We start from the raw sequence: 21495 nt of genomic DNA on the forward strand, positions 1-21495 counted from the left end.
CAGAGTTTTGTAAGAATAGTCTTAACACATATATGGATTTCTAAGAATTTGGGCACTTTTTTAAAGTAGTCAATTCAGTTTGCATACAGTGCACATCTAATTACTGTACTGGACAGTATCTTGTTGACCTTACAACTTCTGAATATTTCATCTGTTTTAAAAATGTGAACAGTAGTTTTATCCTACATGAAGTGGTGTTTTCCACTTTTTGTGGTGACTGGAAAACACAGTGGGAATCCCAATTATTTCCCATAAACAATTTTCTGCAGTTTGGGGCTAATTATTGGTCCTTCCTTATGCCAACCATCGACGTGATAGGGTATATCAATGCAGTTTTGTTCATAGGCGATTTCATCGACAATGAAAGATGTATTCAAATTATGGACATAAGAAACGGCATGGGCATTGCAGGGGTGGGGGGAAGGAAAGAGAAGTCTAAACCACAAAATAAGGCACTAGTGGTGACCATAATAGTATGTAGCAAACTCAGCGTAATCATAGGGGTCCATTACCAGTAACTGCAGGGTGGTATAGCCTACTTGAAAACTTTAACTCTACTATTTGGAAACAAGATGTTTTAGAAACTTGCCACAACCCAGTAATGGTGTTTAACAAACTCTTTGTATAAGAACATGATTTTCAGTGTCTTCCAGCAGTTCTGAATTGCCTCATCAGTAGATAGTTCCCACATACCTCAAATTTAAAATTATGATCCTTCTATGGCCTCGCCCCTCCCCATTTCTTTAACCTTCTACAACCCAAAACTTTTTCTGAACCCTCCGACATCTCGTGCTTACCCCACCATCGGGAGTTTGCCTTCGGCCACCTACATCCCTGTCTTTGGAATTTCCTCCCTTAACCCCATCTGCCACACTAGCTCTCTCTCCTTCTTTGTGTTGTCCTTAAAACTCACCTATTTGACCAAGTTTTTGGTCACCCTTCCTAATTTCTTCTTCTTTGACTGATGCCTGCATATTTTCAATGCCTGTAAAGTGCATTGGGAAGCTTTCCATAATAAAAGCGCTATTTAAATGCAGGTAGGTTTTGGTGTTGTCTAGCTTCAGTAGAGACATATTGTGGACAGTTTGTAATATTTTATCCACATCAGTGTTCTAGACATCTTAAGTCAATGCAACTGTGACAATTTAAGTAGTTTTGTCAAATTCAATTTGGTGGTTGTCTCTATCAATCCAGTTAGTGTGCATTTACATTTTAACATTTATAAGAAGCTTTATTTTAATACATTTGCATATTGGTTGAACTGGCTTTAGAATTGAAGGCTTCAGGATCAGAATTTGTTTGGTAACACAAGAAAGAACTTCTGTTTCTATTGCCTTTCACAACCTCAGGGCATTCCAAAGTGTTTAAACTGTCTTCAGTTCTGTTAGTACCTTCGTGCCCGGATAAGGCAACATTTGTATTGCATGCCCCTCACTGAGGCTAATGCTGATCATAATCTCTCCTGCTAACCTTTCCTCCCCCACTTCAATCTTCTCTGCAATATTGTCCTCATCCCCCTCCCTTCTTCCTGCCACCCTTTTCCCATTCACCTCCCTTTATCTCTCCATGCTTTCCTAACTCACTCCACTCCATTCTCTTCACTCTTTTTGGAATTAGATAAAAAGACTTTCTAATATAAATATATGTCTATTATCTCCTTGGCTAGATTAACAAATTTATTGTTTACTTAATAAATTCAGTTGATATTTTTAACCTAATTAAAAAAACAAGATCTTATATGATGCTCTCCTGCTTTTAAAGATTCAATGAGATCTCATTGAGACATATAATAATTAAGACATATTATAATTAATGACCTCATAGTAAAGGAGCCTCTAGGCAGCAGTAATCATAACTGAATGTGAAATTCTATCATGTTTGGAGGTGAGAAACATGGATCAAAGCTTTGCGTCTTATGCTTAAATAAAGGCAATTACAATGATACAAAGAAAGAATTGGCTAAAGTGAAGTGGGGAAATAGGTTGAAAGGTAAGATAGTAGAAAAGCAGCAGCACACTTTGAAGGATATCTCAACAAAGATATATTCCAACGAGAAAGAAAAGCTCTACAAGAAGAATGCACAATCTGTCGTTAGCTAAGGAAGTTAAGGATAGTTTCAAATTGAAAGAAAACGTGTACAATGTTGTGAAGATTCATGATCGGTCAGAAGACTGAACAAATTTTAAAAACCAGCAAAGAATGACTAAAAAAGTAATGAGAGAGAAGTTAGAGTTTGCGAGAAAGCTAGCTAAAAATATAAAAACACATAGAGCTTTTACAAGTATTTAAAAAAGAAAAGGGTAATTAAAGGAAACATTTGTCCTTTAAAGAGTGAGACTGGGGAATTAATAATGGGAAACCAGGAAAGGGCGGAAGCATTGAACAGGTATTTTATCAATCTCCACTGTAGAAGACACAAAAAGCAACCAAAGAATAGTTAAAAATCAAGAGGTAAAATAGAGGGAGGAACTTAAAACAATCACAATCACTAGGGGGGGAGGGAAAGTACCAGAAAAGCTAATGGGACTAAAAGCTGACAAGTCCCAAGGACCTGATGGCCTGCGTCCTAGGGTCTTAAAAGAAGTAGCTGCAGAGATAGTGGATGTATTAGTTGTAATCTTCCAAATTTCCTGGATTCTGGAAAAGTCCCAGCAGACTGGAAAACCACAAATGTAACTCCTCGGTTCAAGAAAGGAGGGAGATAGAAAGCAGGGAACTATAGCCTAACATTTGTCATAGCAAAATTGCTAGAATCCATTATTAAGGAGGAAGTAGCAGCACATTTAGAAAACCATAATACAGTCAGGCAGAATCAAAATGGTTTTGTGAAAGGGAAATTGTGTCTGACTAAGTTGTGGAGTTCTTTGAGGAAGCAACAAGCAGGGTGGAAATGGGGAACCAGTTGCTTGGATTTCCAAAAGGCATTCAATAACATGCCACATAAAAGGTTATGACACAGTATAAGAGCTCATAGTGTTGGGGTAACATTTTAGCATGGATCAAGGGTTGGTTTACGAAAAGAAAACAGAGTTGGGGAAAAATGGATTGTTTTCAAGTTGGCAAACTGTAACCAGTGGAGTGCCACGGAGATCTGTGCTGGGGCCTTAACTATTTACAATTTATATTATTGTCTTGGATGAAGGGACTGAATGTATGATAGCTAAATTTGCTGATGATACACTGACAGGTAGGAAAGCAAGATGCGAGGAGGGGAAAGAGCCTGTAAAAGGATATAGACAGGTTAAGTGAGTGAGCAAAAATTTGGCAGATGGAGTATAATGTGGGAAAATGTGAGGTCCACTTTGGCAGGAAGAACAGAAAAGCAGAATATTATTTAAATGGAAGAGACTGGTATTAAGAAAATATAATTCACATAATGTTGTTATGATTATTGTAAAGGTAGGTATGTGTGGGATGTAATTGAATTGGAGACAGCTGCTCTGGAGGCTTTGAGTCATCAACAAAGAGGTAGGTTTGAAATGCTAAATACATAAACATGGATGAAGTTTTAGAATGTGCGGTGTAAGGAAAATTAGCATTTTTAGATAAACTGTAGCAGTTTGAATTTCAAAGAGGTGGTAAGATATTACGCCTAGCCAGAAGATGCTAAGCCAAACAGTGTGTTTATTTTTCCCAAAGGTTACTGATAATATGAACAGTGTGAAAAGATTCATATTATGAGAAAGGTAAAGTTCCAAAGACATACCGGAACATGGAATTTGCATTTAAAAGGGAGGAACATGTATAGAGGAGATGAGGCTATGTGTCAGAGAAGTAGGCATTCTAAGATTGAACACTAGTGTGAAAAGCCTCCAGCCTCTGTACATCAAGTTGCTGTCTACAGGAAACAAAGCTGAGAAAACTCACTTTGAATTCGACTGTCCAGGGTATTGTGTGGCTTTGCCTGGGTCTGTTTAAATGTATTTGTTTTTAATTAGTTGCTTTAATGGGGGTGTAACTGGAAGTCAGATTAATTAGGGGTTTTAGGAGTTATTATAGTAGTAATTTGTCGACCTATGTATGTGCTTGAAACCTTTTGTTAATAAATGTTTAATTTAGTTTTCTAAAAAACCTCTGAAGTCGTGGTAGTCTTATTACTTCTGAATCCAGAGCACACATCTTGAAATAAAATATAAATTGCAAGACCAGTTGTGACCATGTGATCAAGCTTCCCTCGTGAATTTGATCCGCCTCGCACACATCATCTGCTGCGTCATAACACTGCAGAAATCTGTGACACAAAAGGATCTGAGTATCCTAGTACAAAGTCACAAAATGCTGGCATGCAGCTGCAGCAAGTATATGGGAAGACAAATGGAATGTTGGTCTTTATTGTAAAGGGAGTGCAGTACAAGAGTAGCAAGGTGTTGCTACAGTTGTTCAAGGCCTTCTTAGTGAGACCACATCTGGAGTACTGTATCCAGTTTTGGTTTCCATGCTTAAGGAGGGACATATTTGCATTGAAAGCAGTTCAGAGTTACAGAATCAAAAAAACCTATCCTAATCTCAAAGCACAGATAACTGGTCTCCAAAGTATGAGGAAGATTTAGGAGTGATTTAAGAATGAAAGACAAAATCAAATAAGATTTTAAAAGGGTCCAACAGCTACATACTAAGCTTATTAGTCAACTGCTTTGTTCAAGTTGTCCTGGATTTTGACAGATGTATTTTGCTCACCATGTGGTTGACTCTCTGCTGATGTGTTCAACAGCAGGACTGTGCAAGCTAAAGCTATTCCTGACTACAGTTTGCCCTTTCTGCTATAATTTAACTTAGTTTGGCCCTTGATTTCATACATGAGCAGAGATTGCTCTTCTCTTGAATGACTTGGATCCAGAGCCATGAAGGAGCAATACAAATGCAAAATACTGCCAGATGCTGGAAATCTGAGGCATAATCAGAAAATACTGATAATACACAGCAGGTCAGACAGCACATGTGGAGAGAAAAACAAAGTTCACTATTTAACATGAAGTAATGTTTGTTCACACATTATATGTTGTAAATTTAATCTGCATCAAAATAACATTTGGATGGGATTGTCCGATGCTTAAATATTTTTAATGTTATTGATAGAACAGAGATAATCAGATGCTGAATATATAAGCTTATTTCATGTCTTTTTTAAACTTGGAGCTTTGGGTGTATTTGTGTGTGCTCACTTATGTTTAATCTGAAGCTTTTATAGCTATCCTGAAATACTTCACAATTGACCTTTCTAGGAGGATTATGGTGTTTAAATTATTCAATAATTTACTCTGAAAATCACATATCTAACATTTAAGTGCAAAAAGTGGCATAGTGACTAAGTTTGTATGTATCTTTGTTGAGGTGTGGATGGCAGAACAAAAAATATCATACGAAAAAAAGAAACAAGAAGAACTAATGCAACAGTATGTAAAAGAGCAAGAAGTATATGATAACAGGTATGGAACTGAATCTGTTTTATAAGTTTTTGGTTTCTCTTAATAGTGCAAATTAATATTTTGGTTTAACTCTTGCGTCTAGGCATTCCGCCTTTCTTTCTGCTCCCCACCCTACTCTACCTCACCTTCCCCACCACAACTCAGCTGATTTTCTGTGAAGTATCTGGAATGGATGGGGATGGAAAGCAACTTGAGATGTACTTTCTACTCCCTGTCTCGTGGATATTTTCTGCTGGCTGTGGGGAAATATGTCTTGGCAAAAAGGAAAACATAGTCTCTCTGTAATTCCTGACATTTGTACTTTTGAAACACTGATCACAAGGATCCAGTTGCCAGAGGGGGACCTAGAATGGAAATCAAAGAGGAACATGTACAGCTGTTCTGTGCAGCTATATACAAGCCCCATTCGTGAAACTGCAATTCTTTAAACAAAACCAAAAATGTTTTATTAAAGCGGCTTGCCAGCTATCCAATTTTCCCAGTACAGAAGACACTCTTTCTCCCTCACCCCTACCCAGTGGCTCAGGAAGCTTTCCCCCATATGTAAATGTAAATATTACTGGACTCAGGGCACCCAGATCCCATCCCATTAGAGAGGTGCTTGAATCAAGGAGATAAGAGGAAAAAAGCCTAAACCATTCTGCCTTCAGTTAAAAATAATCAATATGTAACTTTATCTGCTTAGGGACTTGTTTTGGATTGTTTTTCCACAGGAAAGATTTGGAAATGAATTAGGTTATAAGTGATGTACTTAAAATGAAAGAGTTTACACAAGTCTAAAATCATCCTTTTTTGCCACTTGGGTGAAGTAAAAATTGATGTGCTGATGAACCAGGCTTCCTTACTATTTTGCACACACGTTAAGGCAATAAGTACACATTTACATGGATTTTGTAGTCATTAGTGAAGGGACTCAAAAAGCTGTTTGCAAAGATTTAACGGACTCAGTGTAGATTTTCTCTTTTTTAGAGTTAGTTTCAGTTTGCACCTTCTCCAGGGGATCTGCAGAATCCAACAAAAGGGAAGGCTGAGCAGTCAATGAGATTGAAGTATTCTCACATAGCAAAGCAGGGAATGTAATTCACATTTAAATTATTCTACAGAAAGCAAAATAAAGATTGGGATGTACACATAGGGTTAAAGGAGAAACGTAAATAACAGAACAAAAACTTAATTTTTATTATTAACAAAAGTCTGCAGTTTTGAAATGTTTTGAGGAAATGAATTATCTTTTCAGAGCTGGGGAGGTTGTTTAGTACAAATTTTCACTTGAAACGCTATTAAAAATTCAGTCACACCTGATAAACAAAGCTTAACATTTTCATTGGTTTGGTTTATACAGGCAGAATAATGTATAAATATTTGACATTTGTGACAAATCAGTATTTCTAATGATTCTATCTTTGAAGACTGCAACAGTGCATCCTGTAGAAGATTAGCGTATCACTGACATCAACTTTTAAATTTCCATGTTAAACTGTATGTCTGCAGATGTCAGTTGTCAGTTTTACCATGTAATAATGGCAAGCACTGACAGCCTTGTTGTTGTTATTACTACCCCTGATTCTGGACCAATATCTCACTTCAGACTACCTGTAGGCTACGTACTTAATGTGGTATAATAAAAGACAAATTGTAGATGCTGGAAACCGGAAATAAGAACAGAAAATGCTGGAAAAACTCAGCAAGTCTGGCAGCATCTGTGGAGACAGGAACAGAGTTAACGTTTCAAGTCTGCATGACTTCAGAGCTGAAGCGAGGTAGAAATCTCATGAGTTTTATACTGTTGAAGAGAAGGGATGGAGCGAAATAGAAGGTCAGGGATAGGTGGGAGTTCAGGAAAGATTTGACAAAGATGTCATGGACACAAGACAAAGGGAGTGATAAAGATAATGTTAAAGACTAAGGTCAGATGCTAATAGTGGCATAAAGATCAGTTAGTAGCAGAACAAGATTAGCAAACTCTGAAAGCAAAACATAAGAACAAGTTACAGACTGGCCCTGTTGGGTGGAGGGGGTTGGGGAAAAATTCAAAATGGAGGACAGAATTCATGGTCTGAAGTTGTTGACCTCGATCTTAAGCCCAGCATGCTTTAAAGTGCCTAATTGGAAGATGAGGTGCTATTCCTCCAGTTTGCATTGGGTTTCACTGGAACATTGTAGAAGGCTGAGGACAGAAATATGAGCATGAGAGCAAGATGGTGAATTGAAATGGCAAGCGACAGGAAGACCAGGGTCATGCTTGCAGGCTGAGCAAAGGTGTTTCACAAAGCGGTCACCCAATCTGTGTTTAGCCTCCCCATTGTAGAGGAGACCACATTGTGAGCAGTTGAAGGCTGTAGACCTGGGTACTGAACCTAAGGAAGACATTGGTTGTTAGTGCAAGGGTTCTGGGCATAACTCTTGCCACCTGTCATGGGTGTAATAATAGCAATCCCTCTTGGGCTAATCCTGAGGAGGAGATGATGCAGAGATAGCAAATAAGAAGACAAGCGACATGCAGCAGAAGGAGAAGAAGTGAAATACTCTTAACAGGAGCTCTTATCCATATATGGTCTTCTGGAAGCACTTTTCTTATCTCCACCTACGCTAGAAGCAGTGTGTTCATCGTTTGCAATTCAGAAATGAGGCGCTCACAGGGCTTAGCTGCCCCTTGGAACTAGACCTGCAGCCTCAGAGTTGGGTGAGGATGGCGATGTCATTGGCGATGAAGGGGACCATGCCCCTCAACCTCTACACGCCACAATCCTTCTGGGTTGGAACAAGCGACATAGCTAACATCTCCCAGCTTGCCATCCAGTGTTGCATCAGAGAGTCGACAGAGGTTCTTTATACCAGGAGAGGGGTTTTCATTGTGTACACTCTGAACAGAGAGAAGCAGTTGGAGCATGCATGTGGCTTTTCCAGGTTAGCGGACTTCCCTTTGGTACAGGGTGCCATATAGACTGCACATTGGTTTTGCGGGTGTTCATCTCAATACTACGATGTACCACAATCGCTAAGGTTACCACGTACTCATTGTGCAGTTGGTGTGCCACCGCATTAAGCACATTGTGCTGGTGAATGCCTGCTATCCTGGCTGCATGGGGGTGAGCACGTCCACCTGTCCCCGCCACATAACTGCTGCTGCACCTATTATGGGCAACCTTACCTCACGAGGGAAAGAAATATGTCAATGAGTGTGGTGTAATGTGTTCAGATAATGTGTCTGCCGCAAGTGCACTGTTGCTGAGGTAGAAGACAGAAAAAGCATCCCAATAATAATAGGAGAAAATCGAAGGGTGTTATGACACACCAGTTGGCAAATGCTGTTATTTAAAATTCCAGCGGGCAACTTTAAACAACTCTCATAACCTATATTTTCAATTGGTATGTTTGAGATGCAACTTTGAATTCAGAAATGCACCAAGCCTCCAGAGGTTTTTTATATAAATTAAATTAAACATTTATTAATTTTACAAGGTATTATACACATACACATCTACAAATTACTACATAATAACTATTAAACAACTCCCCAAATTAATCACTCCTAAAATCTTCACCAAGGCAACAATAAACCATAGGCTTTAAATAGACACCAGGCAAAGCACATTTTATCTTACAAATTCAAAATGAGGTTCCTTTCAATTTTTGTTTCCTTTGCAGACAGCTCAAGTCGCCTCTTACTTTTCTAAACTCCAGTGGATACAAGCCTAGCCTGTCCAACCTTTCCTCGTAAAACAACCCGCCCAATCCACGTATTAATCTGGCAAACCTTCACTGAACTGCTGCCAATGCATTTACATCCTTAAGTAAGGAGACCAATGCTGTAAGCAATATATATGGTCTCACCAGTGCCCTGTATAACTGAAGCATGACCTCCCTACTTTAATATTCAATTCCCCTTGCAATAAACAATAGCATTCTATTAGCTTTCCTAATGACTTGCTGTACCTGCATACTAACCTTTTGCAATTCATGCACTGGGACACCCAGATCCTTCTGCATCTCGAGCTCTGCAATCTCCCACAATTTGGATAATATGATTCTTTTTTATTCTTCCTGCCAAAATGAACAATTTCACATTTGCCCACATTATCCTCCATTTGCCAGGTCTTTGCCCACTTACTTAACCTATCTATATCACTGTGTAGCCTCCTTATGTCCTCTTCATAACTTACTTTCCTACCTATCTTGTGTCATCAGCAAATTTAGCAACCATACCATCTGTCCCTTCATCCAAGTCAGTTATATAAATTGTAAAAAGTTGAGGCCCCAGCATTAATCCCTGTGGTACACCACTTGTTACATCTTGCCAACCTGAAAATGATCCTTTTATGCTTACTCTGTTTCTTGTTAGCCAGCCAATCTTCTAAGCATACCAGTATGTTACCCGCTACATCATGAGCTTTTATTTTGCACAATAATCTTTGATGTGACACCTCATCAAATGCCTTCTTGAATTCTGAGTACAGTACATACACCAGTTCCCCTTTATCCACAGCCCCTTATTTCTTCAAAGAACTCCAATAAATCGGTTTCCCTTTCACAAAACCATGATGACTCTGCCTGATTACCTTGAATTTTTCCAAGTGCCCTGCTATAACGTCCTTAAAAATAGCTTCTAAACATTTTCAATATGATGGATGTTAGGCTAATTGGCCTGTAGTTTCCTGCTTTCTGTCTTCCTCCCTTTTTTGAATAAAGGAGTTACATTTGCTATTTTCCAATCTAATGGAACCTTCCCAGAATCTAGGGAATATTGGAAAATTAAAACCAACTCATCAACTATCTTACTAGCTGCTGCTTTTAAGATCCTAGGATGAAGTCCATTAGGACATGGGGACTTGTCAGCCTGCAGCTCCAACAATTTGTTCAATACCACTTCCCTGGTGATTGTAATTTTCTTGAGTTCCTCCCTCCCTTCCATTTCCTGGGGCAGAATTTTATGCCTTGCAGGCGGGCGCGTGTCCGACCCAAACGGACATGAAATAGTGCAAGATGACGTCAGGCAAGCAATCTTCAGGTCAGTGGGCATGTGCAGGTGTCAGAGCTATGCTGCCAACAATTAAAGGGCCACTTAAGGCAATTAACAAGGCAATTGATCCAGATTTTACGTTGCCCGTGCAATTTCGAGCTTATCACACGGGTAAAACGGGCAGGCGGACAGCCCAATTTTAATGAAACCTCACTCAAGGGTGGGATAAAAAGGGTTTGCGGCATTGCCATTGTGAGTAGTGAGGAGATAGTTTACTGCTAGTTGCTTGTTTGAACTTGACAGCATCACCTCCATTCTGAGCTTCAGTCTCAGCACTTCTAGGCTTCATTTCAGGACTCATCGGCATCTCCAAGGTCCCTGGAGGATTTTGACCATGTGGACTCTTCCAGGCACCAGACAGCCTGGTAATGCTGGTGCTGGTGGCACCTCCTCATCTGAGGAAGAGAGGGGCAGGAGGAAGAGGAGGCCAGGTGTCCAAATGCAGCTTACAGGGGAGCGACATGTGGGAGGAGAGGTGCAGGCACAAGGGGCGCAGGGCCAGCAGGTAGTCCAAGGTGGAAGGGGCCGCAGAAGGTGCCACTATCCTGCTGCAGGGCTTGCAGGCAGCGGTGCAGCTACCTCAACATGTCCAAGGTGCAATGCCAAAGGAGGCTCTGCCTCTCCAGGGAGACTGTGACTTCCATTTGTCATATGATTGGGCCTGAGATCACCTCCAACTGTACGGGTGGAGACCACATGTCAGTGGCTCTGAAGGTCACAGTGGCCCTCAACTTCTAGGCCCCGGCTCTTTCCACGGGCCAGTGGGGAATCTTCGTGGAGTCTCCCAATCAGCTGTCCACAGCTGCATCAAGCTGATGACAGAAGCTCTGTTCAGGCGGGTAATGACATTTACTTATTTCCATACGGATGAGGCCAGCTAGGCTAAGCGAGCCAGAGGGTTTGCCACGATTGCTAGGCTCCCCTGCATCTACGATACAATGGACTGCACACACATTGCCATCAAGGCACCAGTGAGTCAGCCAGTTACCATTGTTAGCAGGAAGGGCTTCCACTCGATGAACGCCTAGATAGTTTGTGACCACAAGATGCAGCTTCTGCAAGGTGTAAGGTACCCTGGCAGCCCCCATGACGTTTACATCTTCACTCACAGATGCCAAAGCTGTTCAGTGCTCCAGCTTGATTGGATGAATGGCTGCTGGGTGATAACGGCTATCCCCTGAAAAGGTGGCTTATGACGCCTCTCCGCCACCCAAGAGCAGAGGCAGAGCAGCGATATAATAGGAGTCTGCCTCCACAAGGGCGGTGATAGAGAGGACCATAAGTCTTCTGAAGATGCGCTTCCGATGCCTGGATTGTTCAGGGGGAGTATCACAATACCCCCCAGAGCAGGTGTCGCTGATAGTGGTTGCATGCTGAGCTCTTCACAATCTGGCTCTGGCAAGGCGGGTGCCCACTAGAGGAAGAGAAGTTCATCATGCAGCTCCACAGTGCACAGATGATGAGTCCAGTGGTGAGTCAGAAGAGGAGCCTGGTGAGGACATGGAGGCAGACCTCTGGATCCTTCGGGGAGGTAGGGGGACGCCTTTATCCAACACTCCTTTAGCTAGGCTGCCAAAGATCTGCTTCCTCCTCATGCCAGCAGTGCTGCCTCCATCCAGGATGTTTGAAATGACCCCTTCCTTTGAACCGAAAGTCCACTGAGTGCCTGTGCAATAAAGTTTAGAGCCACTCGTGTCCAGCATGAGATACTGGCATGCCCTGCACCTACAAAACAATTGAAGCATACTCAGGCCATTAAGACAGAAGCAAAATTTATATTATGTGGGCACTCTCATCAAATGAACATAACAATATATGGTGTTGATGGTCACACCAGTAAACATATTAACAAAACATGGCAGAACAGAAGATCACCCGTGAACAGTCCCTTTTGTGCTCACGGTGCCTTAAGACCCACACTCACAAACGTAAGTTTGTGCCTTCTCCCCCTGCTGGCAGTGGCATTGGAGGCAGCTGCTGACTCTGCTATCCTTTTGGCCTTGATGACCTTGGCAGTTGCCCTCTGGCCAGTGGAGCCTGTGCTAGCCCCTCCAGGGAGGGAGCGGCCAGTGCCACAGTTGGCCTCTCCCCAGTCATCGCAGCCTCATCAGATGCCACGGTCGCTGGCAGAGGCACAGAGGAGCTGCAGACATCCAGAGCGCTCTGAGAGGAGCCCGCAGAGACGACAAACAGCTTGTGCGCCAACGTGAGGTCGCTCTGGACCTCCCTGCTTGTCATTGATGGACCGGCACCTAGCTGGGATCCTGGGTGCCTCCTCCATCTCCCGTACTGGCACCTGAGGTCATTGTCTTTGTGAGGGCTTGCAGGTCCAAGCCCAACTCCAGGAACCCCTGATTCTGTCCATGGGGTTGCCTTTCCATGAGAGTTGCCATTCTCTCAATGGAGGAGGCAGTGTGCTCGGCAATGAGTGTAAACAGAGACCATGGCACGCATACCCTCATGGATCTCCGCCAGATCCTCCCACTGGACATCCAGCATCTACCACCTAATGGACGACTCCAGAGACTCATCGCCTGCCTTTGAATCAGCATCATCCCGGTCTCCAGCAGTGCTCCGACTGGCGGCGCTCTGGGCACTCTCTGCCTCCGCCTGCTCCTCAAGAAAGTGTGAAGTGCCCTCACTGCTGTGCAGCGACATTCTAGCCGACGATCTAATGCCCACTGAGATGCTAATATCTGTGCTGGTGCTTGATGCAGAGAGAGGGTGTGACGTAGGTGCATCTAAAGCCCAATGGTCCGCTGGCTTTGAGGGTGGCTCTTCGGGGTCCTGCGTTCGTGGGCAAGCTGGCAATTCTAGTGGAGAACAACGACATGTCGTTAGTTTAAGTCATCACACTGTCACTGTGCATGCCAGACGCCCTGGTGAGAGCATGGAGATCTGCATCATGGTTCCACCATCTTTCAGCGATCAATGGGGACTCCAGGTTTGAGCTCCCATTAATGGTGAGACTACACAAGAATATTTCCACAATCTGACACTCTCAGCTCTGTTCACTGCACCCTTAGCTTCGTCAGAGACCCTGCCTCTCCACGACCAGCTGACCGAGGTGGGTGGCGGCCCTCCAGCCCCAATGCATCCATCTTGTACCTCATCAGAATGAGGAGGTTTGGGGTCCTCCACCTGTCTTAGTTCTTTCGTTGTTGTTATGGCTTCTAATCTCCTGAAATGACAGAGGAACATTGATTTGTCCACAGTCAACCTGCAGCACTAGTGCAACCTGGCAATCCCACCCCCATACACCTTGCAGGGCGCATCCAAATTGTGGCCCTCAACCCGCAAGGCACTCAGGCCAAACAGCCAGGGCTCACACCTTGGCCAGCGCCGCTGTCAGTGATAGTTGGCACTCAGACTCCAACACCCCTGGGCTCCACAGGGGTTGGCCAGCCCTTAACACTTCTCCACACTGATCCATGCCAACTCAGTACTCGCCCTTGCTGAGCACAGCAGATTGTTGAACCTTTTGTGGCACTGCACCCATGTACGCTGCGCAACGCCATGGCTGCTGACCTCGGCTGCCATCTCCTCCCAGGCTTTTTTGGTCAGGTGCGGTGGCCTCCTGCCATCCCTGGGTACTAGCGTGTCCTGCCTGACACCAACCTTCTCCACAAGAACCGTGAGGCGCTCATCCGAGAAATGGGGGAACCTAGTGCCCACTCAGCTTGCCCTCCCACCTGACGTCTCTAGATGCTGGTGAGGCCATTGTTCAAATAAAATAATTTCCTAGACAGACTCCAAAGATTTTCCCCGGCAGCCTTCAGGGAGCTACCTCTGCTGGTTGTAAAGTGCCTGGCGCCCAACAGGCTCCTGCCCCCGCCTGGCCCCTCCCGGCCATTGAGAAGGCGCGTTTCACGCTGGGCGGACCTTTAATTGGCCATCCAGCATGAAATCGCGTTTGCAATGCGACCGCGGCTGGGAGCAGATTCCGCATCCGCTTCCGCTCCCTCTGACTTGGCGCACACGCCAAGCGTGAAATTCAGGCCCTGGTTTATGGTTGTTTTAGGGATTTTGCTTGTATCCTGTATGGTGAAGATTGATGCAAAATACATGTTTAATTCACCCGCCATCTCTTTTTTTGTCCCTTATTAGTTCCCTAGACTCACTTTCTATAGGGCCAACGTTCACTTTGTTAATTCTTTTATTTTTTAATTATGTATAGAAACTCTTACTATCTGGTTTTGAATTTCTAGCTAGCTTTCCCTCGTACTGACTTTTTCTCTCCTTATTAATCTTTTAGTCACTCTTTGCTGTTTTTTATATTCTGTCCAATCTTCTGACCTGCCACCCATCTTTGCACAATTATATGCTTTTTCTTTAAGTTTGATACTATCTTTAACTTTTTTAGTTAACCATGAACAGTGGGTCCTCCCCTTGGAATTTTTCTTTCTTATTGGAATATATCTATTCTGCCTATTCTGAAATATCCCCTTAAATGTTTGCCACTGCTTCCCTTTAAACTAATTTGCCAGTTCACTTTAGCTAGCTCTGCTTTCATGACCTCTCAATTGTCCTTATTTAAGTTTAAAATACTAATCTTGGACTCTCTCTCCTCTCCCTCAAACTGAATGTAAAATTCAATCATGTTATGATCGCTGCTACCTAGGGGTGCCTTCACTATGAGGTCATCAATTAATCCTGTCTTGTTGCGCAATATCAGGTCTAATATAACCTATTTGCTGGTTGACTCCAGAACGTGCTGTTCTAAGAAACTATCCCGGAAAAACACAACTCCTCTTCTAGGCTACCTTTGCCTATCTGATTTTTCCAGACTATATGTAGATTAAAATCCCCCATGATTATCACCGTACCTTTCTGACAAGCTCCCATTATCCCTTCCACCCATTTCTTTTTCTCAGCAGCTTCTCGCACCTTCATTTGGTTACCCAACATTCACACTCGCCCTCATCTTGGTGCCACTCACACCATCCCTCACAGTCAGCCTCCATAAATTTTCTCATTCCATCTTCTCCACTCATTCCACTTCTCACTTTCATAAACTTCTGCTTTCTGTCATTGCTGGAAAAAAGTAGACAACTACAGGGAAAGTCAGGAGTTGGCCTGCAGCGACAGCCACCCTGACTGCTGTTGTGGAGAAGGCATTAGAGATTGACAGAGTGGCACAGTCCATGGGCATAGATAATGGAGAAATGGGGGTCTCCCACATAGTTGGTGACAGAATTAGGTATCACACTGCTACTTGGCACGTGACAGTCACTCATGTTGAATTGCTGCCACCACAAACTGTCAAAATCTAAACAGTATAGACTTAGAACTGACTTATCAAATTCATGCCTTTCATCTCCCATAGGTCCTTCAAGGGTAACAGAAGTAGAAGTCCCCCTGGATTTTGGAACCCATGAGAGCCCTGTCAAAGACTGCCCCACCTGTGCAGAGGCAGACTGTCATCTGGTGATATTAGGCTCTGCCTGAGAAGGGGTGGGTGCAGGAGAGGCAAAGGATGAGAAATGGGTGTGCCCATGAGCAGAATCCACAGTTCCGTTTGCCCTTTCTCCATCTTCTACCTCATGGCCCACCTGTGCTTTCCTGCTAACCAAGAGCTGGAAAGCACTGCTGAACTTCAGTGAGACATTGAACGACCAAGGCGAGTCTTTCCTCCATGCTGTTTAAAGTGGTAGACTGATTGTGCAGATGATTGGCGAGAACTAGCAGACACTGTGTTGCTTGCGTGCCTGATTCGCTATGCAGAGATGGCTACATGATAAATCATTTATTTGATTTGCGCAAAGCAGCAACCCATGCTGCACTTGTCACCACTGACCTGCCTCTGGTTGGCTATTTGCTCTCCATGTGACATGTAGCTTGAGTTTTTTTTTATGCTAGCAGAGGTGCTTCAAGTGGAAGAGTATTCCATTTTCTTGCACTTATTATTTGCATTGTAGAGCACAGAAATTCCCAAACATAGAGTCATGGAAGAAAAACTTACCTTCAAAATTTGTTGTCCGCCTGCCTGTTTGCAGATATGTTAAGCATCAAGCTGAATTTCTGTGAAGTGGCAATCAGACTTGGATTGCCACTCCGCTCCTTGTTTCTTACCTGGAATTCCAGCCACTCCTTTTTGCCCAACCTTGCGACTCAGGTGGGCGAGAACTGTGAAGTGCAGCATGTTCCTGAGGCCTTCGGTCATAGGCTGGAGAGTCGAAGGTATGGAAGCCACACCCCCCTTTTGTTTATAGCATGGGGGGGATGGTGTTGGACCAGTTGGGGAGATGGGAGGTCAGGTGGTCAGTGGGGGCGGAGGGGTTGGAGTTCGGGCGGGTTGTTCAGGGTGGGTCGGTTGGTTGGGGTGTGAAGGTCAGGTGGTCAGTGGGGGGATCAGGTCCGTTGGTCGGGTGAAGTGGTGGGCCAGGTGGTCAGTGGGGGAGTCGGTTGGTTGGGGGGTTGGGTTGCAGTGGGCAGTGGAGGTCGGGTGGTCATGTGGGCGTGGTTGGTTGGTCAGGGTCTGGGGGGTCAGGTGGTCAGTGGGGGAGGGTCCTTCGGGGGGTCATGTGGTTGGAGGGGCCTTTGGGTGGGAGGATCTGTGGGGGGTCAGGGGTGGTCAGTACTATAGTTACCCAGGAGTTAGAAGTGGTTTTAATTCTTCTAACTTTTCTGGTAACACAGTTGGAACCATCTGAAGCTTGCGATTTATGTTGTACTCTCGGATGGTTCCGACTGCAGGGCAATTGCCCAACGGAAGTTTGAACTTTCTGGGCAATTGCTGTGCGATCCTCACCTGGGGACTTCTGGTGGGGCAGTGGGGGTGAGGGGTTCCCCAGCGCATTTTTGGGGTATCCCCCAGTTAATACATCCCAGAAGTCCAGAAGTTGCGAGCCATCGTGTAAATATACTCCTAGCTTTAATGTTTCAGGTTTTTGGTAGAGCAGGTCATTGATTAGAACAGCAGATGTCGACAATCTTAGATACTGCCATTTTCAGAATTGTGCTGTGTATAAAATTATGAATTTTTCCACATTTTGTTTGAAGTAGCATTCTAATGGTCCAGTTAAGCTATAGTTTTTCATACGCATATGATAATTTGTGAATGAAGTTGTTGAACAGATAGCACATTGCATTTTGGAAAATGATGTGAAACCACCTTGAGGGAACATTCTGACCAAAAGCATAACCAGATACACAAAAGAAAAGTAAAGGGATAAGAAAAGCCGATCTAGCCCTTAAAAGTTCATTCCTGTAGTACCTTACCTTTCCCATTATAACATGTAACTGTACTTCGAATAATTCCAATATTTTTGCCTTTGCTACTTTGCCTGAATAAAAATGATGCTGCTGATAACTACTCTGATTTTACTTTTCATTAATTTTCATTTATAACCTTAGTTTCCTGCTTTACTTTAAAAGAATAATATGGTTTTATCTTTTTTCTGTTGATACTATGTAATATTTCACCTGTCCGTTTCCTGTGATATTGTTCACAGCCAAACATTTGAAGACATTTCACGAACTTGCTGTGTTATATAAGTTTGCTTGTACTTCCATTTTCCTGTTAAACAAATAAATAGTTTAAGTGAGCACAAATGTATAAAAAGATATTTGGAAACAATCCTGTGTTCTAAAAATAAAAATACTTTTTAATCGACTGAAATTGGCATTTTTTTTAAGGTTACTCATGGGTGATGAGCGTGTAAAGAATGGGCTTAACTTTATGTATGAGGCACCTCCAGGAGTAAAGAGTGGTAAGATTTTAACAAGTATTTAAATTGCTTCAAGAATTTTTTAAGATGTCTAATATGCCTATACCAAATGCATGCATTTAATTTCCATCATCATTCTTTCAGTTTTAAGATCTTATATTGATGTGTACAAGCTAACATAATTTCTCTTTTTCTAATTGAATGGCAATGAAGAGAACAAAGAGGTAAGATCATGTTGATAAGTGTACTCCATTTAAATTAAATATTTGAAAATTTTCTTTTCTTTGGTATATTCTTGCTAAAATCTTTGAATGTGTGGTTGCAGACAGAAGAAGGAGAGACTGAATACAAGTTTGAATGGCAGAAGGTTGCACCACGAGAAAAGTAAGTATAGTATTTCATGGCAATTGCTGACATCCCTCAATTTTAAGGATATAGGCAGAAATCCATGCATTTGTTTATTGTGAAGACAGATATTGAAAAATTAAGCCATAAATGTCTAAATACTTATAGTTTAACTTACATTATGGACTCTAAGGCCAGAATTTTACCCTCCCCCGCCAGCGGGTTTTTAGATGGGATTGGGGGGGCGGTGGGGGCCTTAAATTTTAAGTTGGCGGGAAGATTGAACCTCTGTGGGGGAAGCCCAAAATACATCAAAGTTACATCCCGGGAGGGAAGGGTGTGGGGCGCCTCCATCAGAAGCCCCCTTCTGAATTCAGGCCACCCCAGCATTGTTTTATCCCCACTTTTTATCCTATTTTCAATCTTTTTTCCCACCACCGTCCTCTCCTCCCACCCCACCCCCACAAGGGCCATCTGTCACTTGTTCATGTTGTTCTTTCCAGAGTGCTTACCCTTGTCCTGCTATTATCACATTCTGCTTTCTGACCTTGATGCCACCATCAGCACTTCCTTTAGCCAGTATCACTATCATTAACACCCTTTTGTCCATGACATCTCTGGCAATCTCTCCTTTGCTTCCACCTATCGCTGACCTTCTATCCAGCTTCACCAGTTCCAACCCCTTAAACAGTGTAAATTTCATTACATTTTTATTTCTCTTTAGCTCTGAAGAAGTCATAAAGACTCGCAGCATTAACTCTTTTTTTTCCCCTCTCCATAGATGCTGTTAGACTTGCTGAGTTTTTCCAGCATTTTCTGTTTTTGTTTAATCATGTGCCTGTCTTTTAAATTTCATTTCACTCTCAGAATTCCATACTTTGCACCTGCTTTTAATATATTTATTTTGTACCCTTATGGATCTTTATGTCTTTATGCTTTCTCACTGCTTTACTAGTTTAAACGCTTATCCCCTGCACTATTTATCCTTCCCACAAGAACGTTGGTGCAATTTTGGCTCAGGTGAAGGTTATCCCTTCCAAATAACCTTTCTTTGTTCAAGAGCTTTTTCTAATACCCCAGGAATGTGAACCCTTCATTCCTGCACCAGTCCTGCAGTCACGCATTGACCAGGTAGAGGTTTCTGCCTTGAGGTCTTAAACTTCCTCTGCAAGACCTCAGATGTACTTCTATCAATGTTATTGATTTCAATATGAACCACAATTTTTTGCTGTTTTCCTTCCCCTTCCTACCATTTCCCACCTGTTTCGTGATGTCTTTCATGCTGACCTAAAAGGCAACATACCATTTGGGACCTCTGATTGTGACTGGAAAAAAGGTTATGTCCCTGACTATAGAATTCTTCAGTCTGCCTGCTTTTACATAGCTTGGGCAGTCTTTTATTCTACACAGCCACATTAATGTTTGGGACCACACTCCTCTGTGTCACTGTCACTATCCATCTAATATTTGAACAACACAAGAATCATACACCACAGAAGGAGGCCATTTGACCCATCTTGCCTTTGAAAGAACTATCTCATTGGTTCTACTCCCCTGCTCTTTCCCATAGCCATGTGCATTTTTCCTATCTATTGGACAGCCACTATAACTTACAACTCACAGCTGCAGGGAACCCATTTCTTTCTGCTATGTCTGTAGACAGCCACACACTTCTCTGTTTCCATATTGTCCCTATATTTTGAATTATGCCTCTTGAGTGATAGCGTTCTGGAGAGCATGATCCAGAAATCATTTATCCTTTACCTATCTTTAAGAATTTTATATGTTTCTATTAGACCGCCTTCTCATTCTTAAATCCCAGGAATATAGGCCTAGTCTACTCAATCGCTCCTCATAGGACAATCCCCTCCTCCCAGGAACCAGTCTAGTGAACCGTTGTTACAAACCCTCTAGGGCAAGTATGTGCTTCCTTAGGTAAAGAGACCAGAATTGTACACAGCCCTCCAGGTGCAACCTTGCCAATACCCTGTTCAATTGTGATAAGCCTTCTTTACTCAATACTACAATCCCTTTGCAGCAAAAGCTAACATACAATTTTCCTTCCTAATTGCTTGCTTGTTTAACTTTGCATGTTTAACTTTCTCTGATATGTATAGAAGGACAACACAACAAGGCCTATCTTAATTCAAACATTTCCCAGTCTCTCAAATATTCATTCTTTTTTTTACACACTTCACCACATTGTATCCTGTCTGCCATGTTCTCACCCACTCACCCAACTTATCTATATTTCTCTGTGCATCCTCTTCACCACTTACTTTCCCACCTAACTTTGTATTGTCAGCTAATTTGGACATGTTACACCCAGTCCCCTCATTGAGGACATTAATACAGATTGTAAATAGCTGATGCTCAAGTACTGATCTTTGTGGTATCCCCGCTAGTTACAGCATGCCAACCCAAAAGTGTCCTGTTTACTTCTATTCTGTTTTTCGCCCATTAACCAATCGTCAAATTGTATTGCTCTATTACCCCCAATTCTACGAATCCTACTTTTGTGTAACAACCTCTTGTGTGACTCAGTATCGAATGATTTTTAAAAATCCAAATACACTATATGCACTGGTTTTCCCCTTATCCATCTTATTAGCTCCTCAAAAAAACTCAATGGATTTGTCAAACACAATTTCCTTTCAATAAATTCCTATTGACTCAGAAAATCCTGGTATGGTTACACAAAGCATCTTTTAATGATCCCCCTAGATTCCAACATTTTGTCTATGACTAATTTCTAGATTAACTACCCTATAGTCCCCCATTCTCTTTCTTCCTCTTGTTACGAAACCAAATCAGACGCCCCAATCTCATTATGCCAGGAACATTTTCTTTTGTTAAAGTAGACAAAATTTGAAATCCCAATTACTTACTAAGAGAATAAAGCCACATGATTCCACAGTTTTAAACAGAATAAATTTTACTTTACAAAAATCAACAAACAAAACAGTACTCTACAGAATTAACATGAGATTAACAGGCAAACTATGGTTGAACACACCGCAAACTGCACATTAAA

General features: G+C 42.5%; 1 protein-coding gene across 1 annotated transcript in view; it reads left to right on the top strand.

Annotated features, from left to right (window-relative positions):
* cirsr (corepressor of RBPJ and splicing regulator) overlaps positions 1 to 21495 on the top strand; it is a 60337-nt gene that overhangs the window by 4545 nt on the left and 34297 nt on the right. Inside the window, exons 2-4 of the mRNA XM_078552073.1 lie at positions 5332 to 5426; positions 18085 to 18173; positions 18446 to 18500. Coding sequence (XP_078408199.1) covers positions 5332 to 5426; positions 18085 to 18173; positions 18446 to 18500 — 239 coding nt within the window. The remainder of the gene's footprint in view (positions 1 to 5331; positions 5427 to 18084; positions 18174 to 18445; positions 18501 to 21495) is intronic.

Source organism: Cetorhinus maximus, chromosome 11, assembly GCF_964194155.1.
Source record: "Cetorhinus maximus chromosome 11, sCetMax3.hap1.1, whole genome shotgun sequence".
Lineage (NCBI taxonomy): Eukaryota > Metazoa > Chordata > Chondrichthyes > Lamniformes > Cetorhinidae > Cetorhinus > Cetorhinus maximus.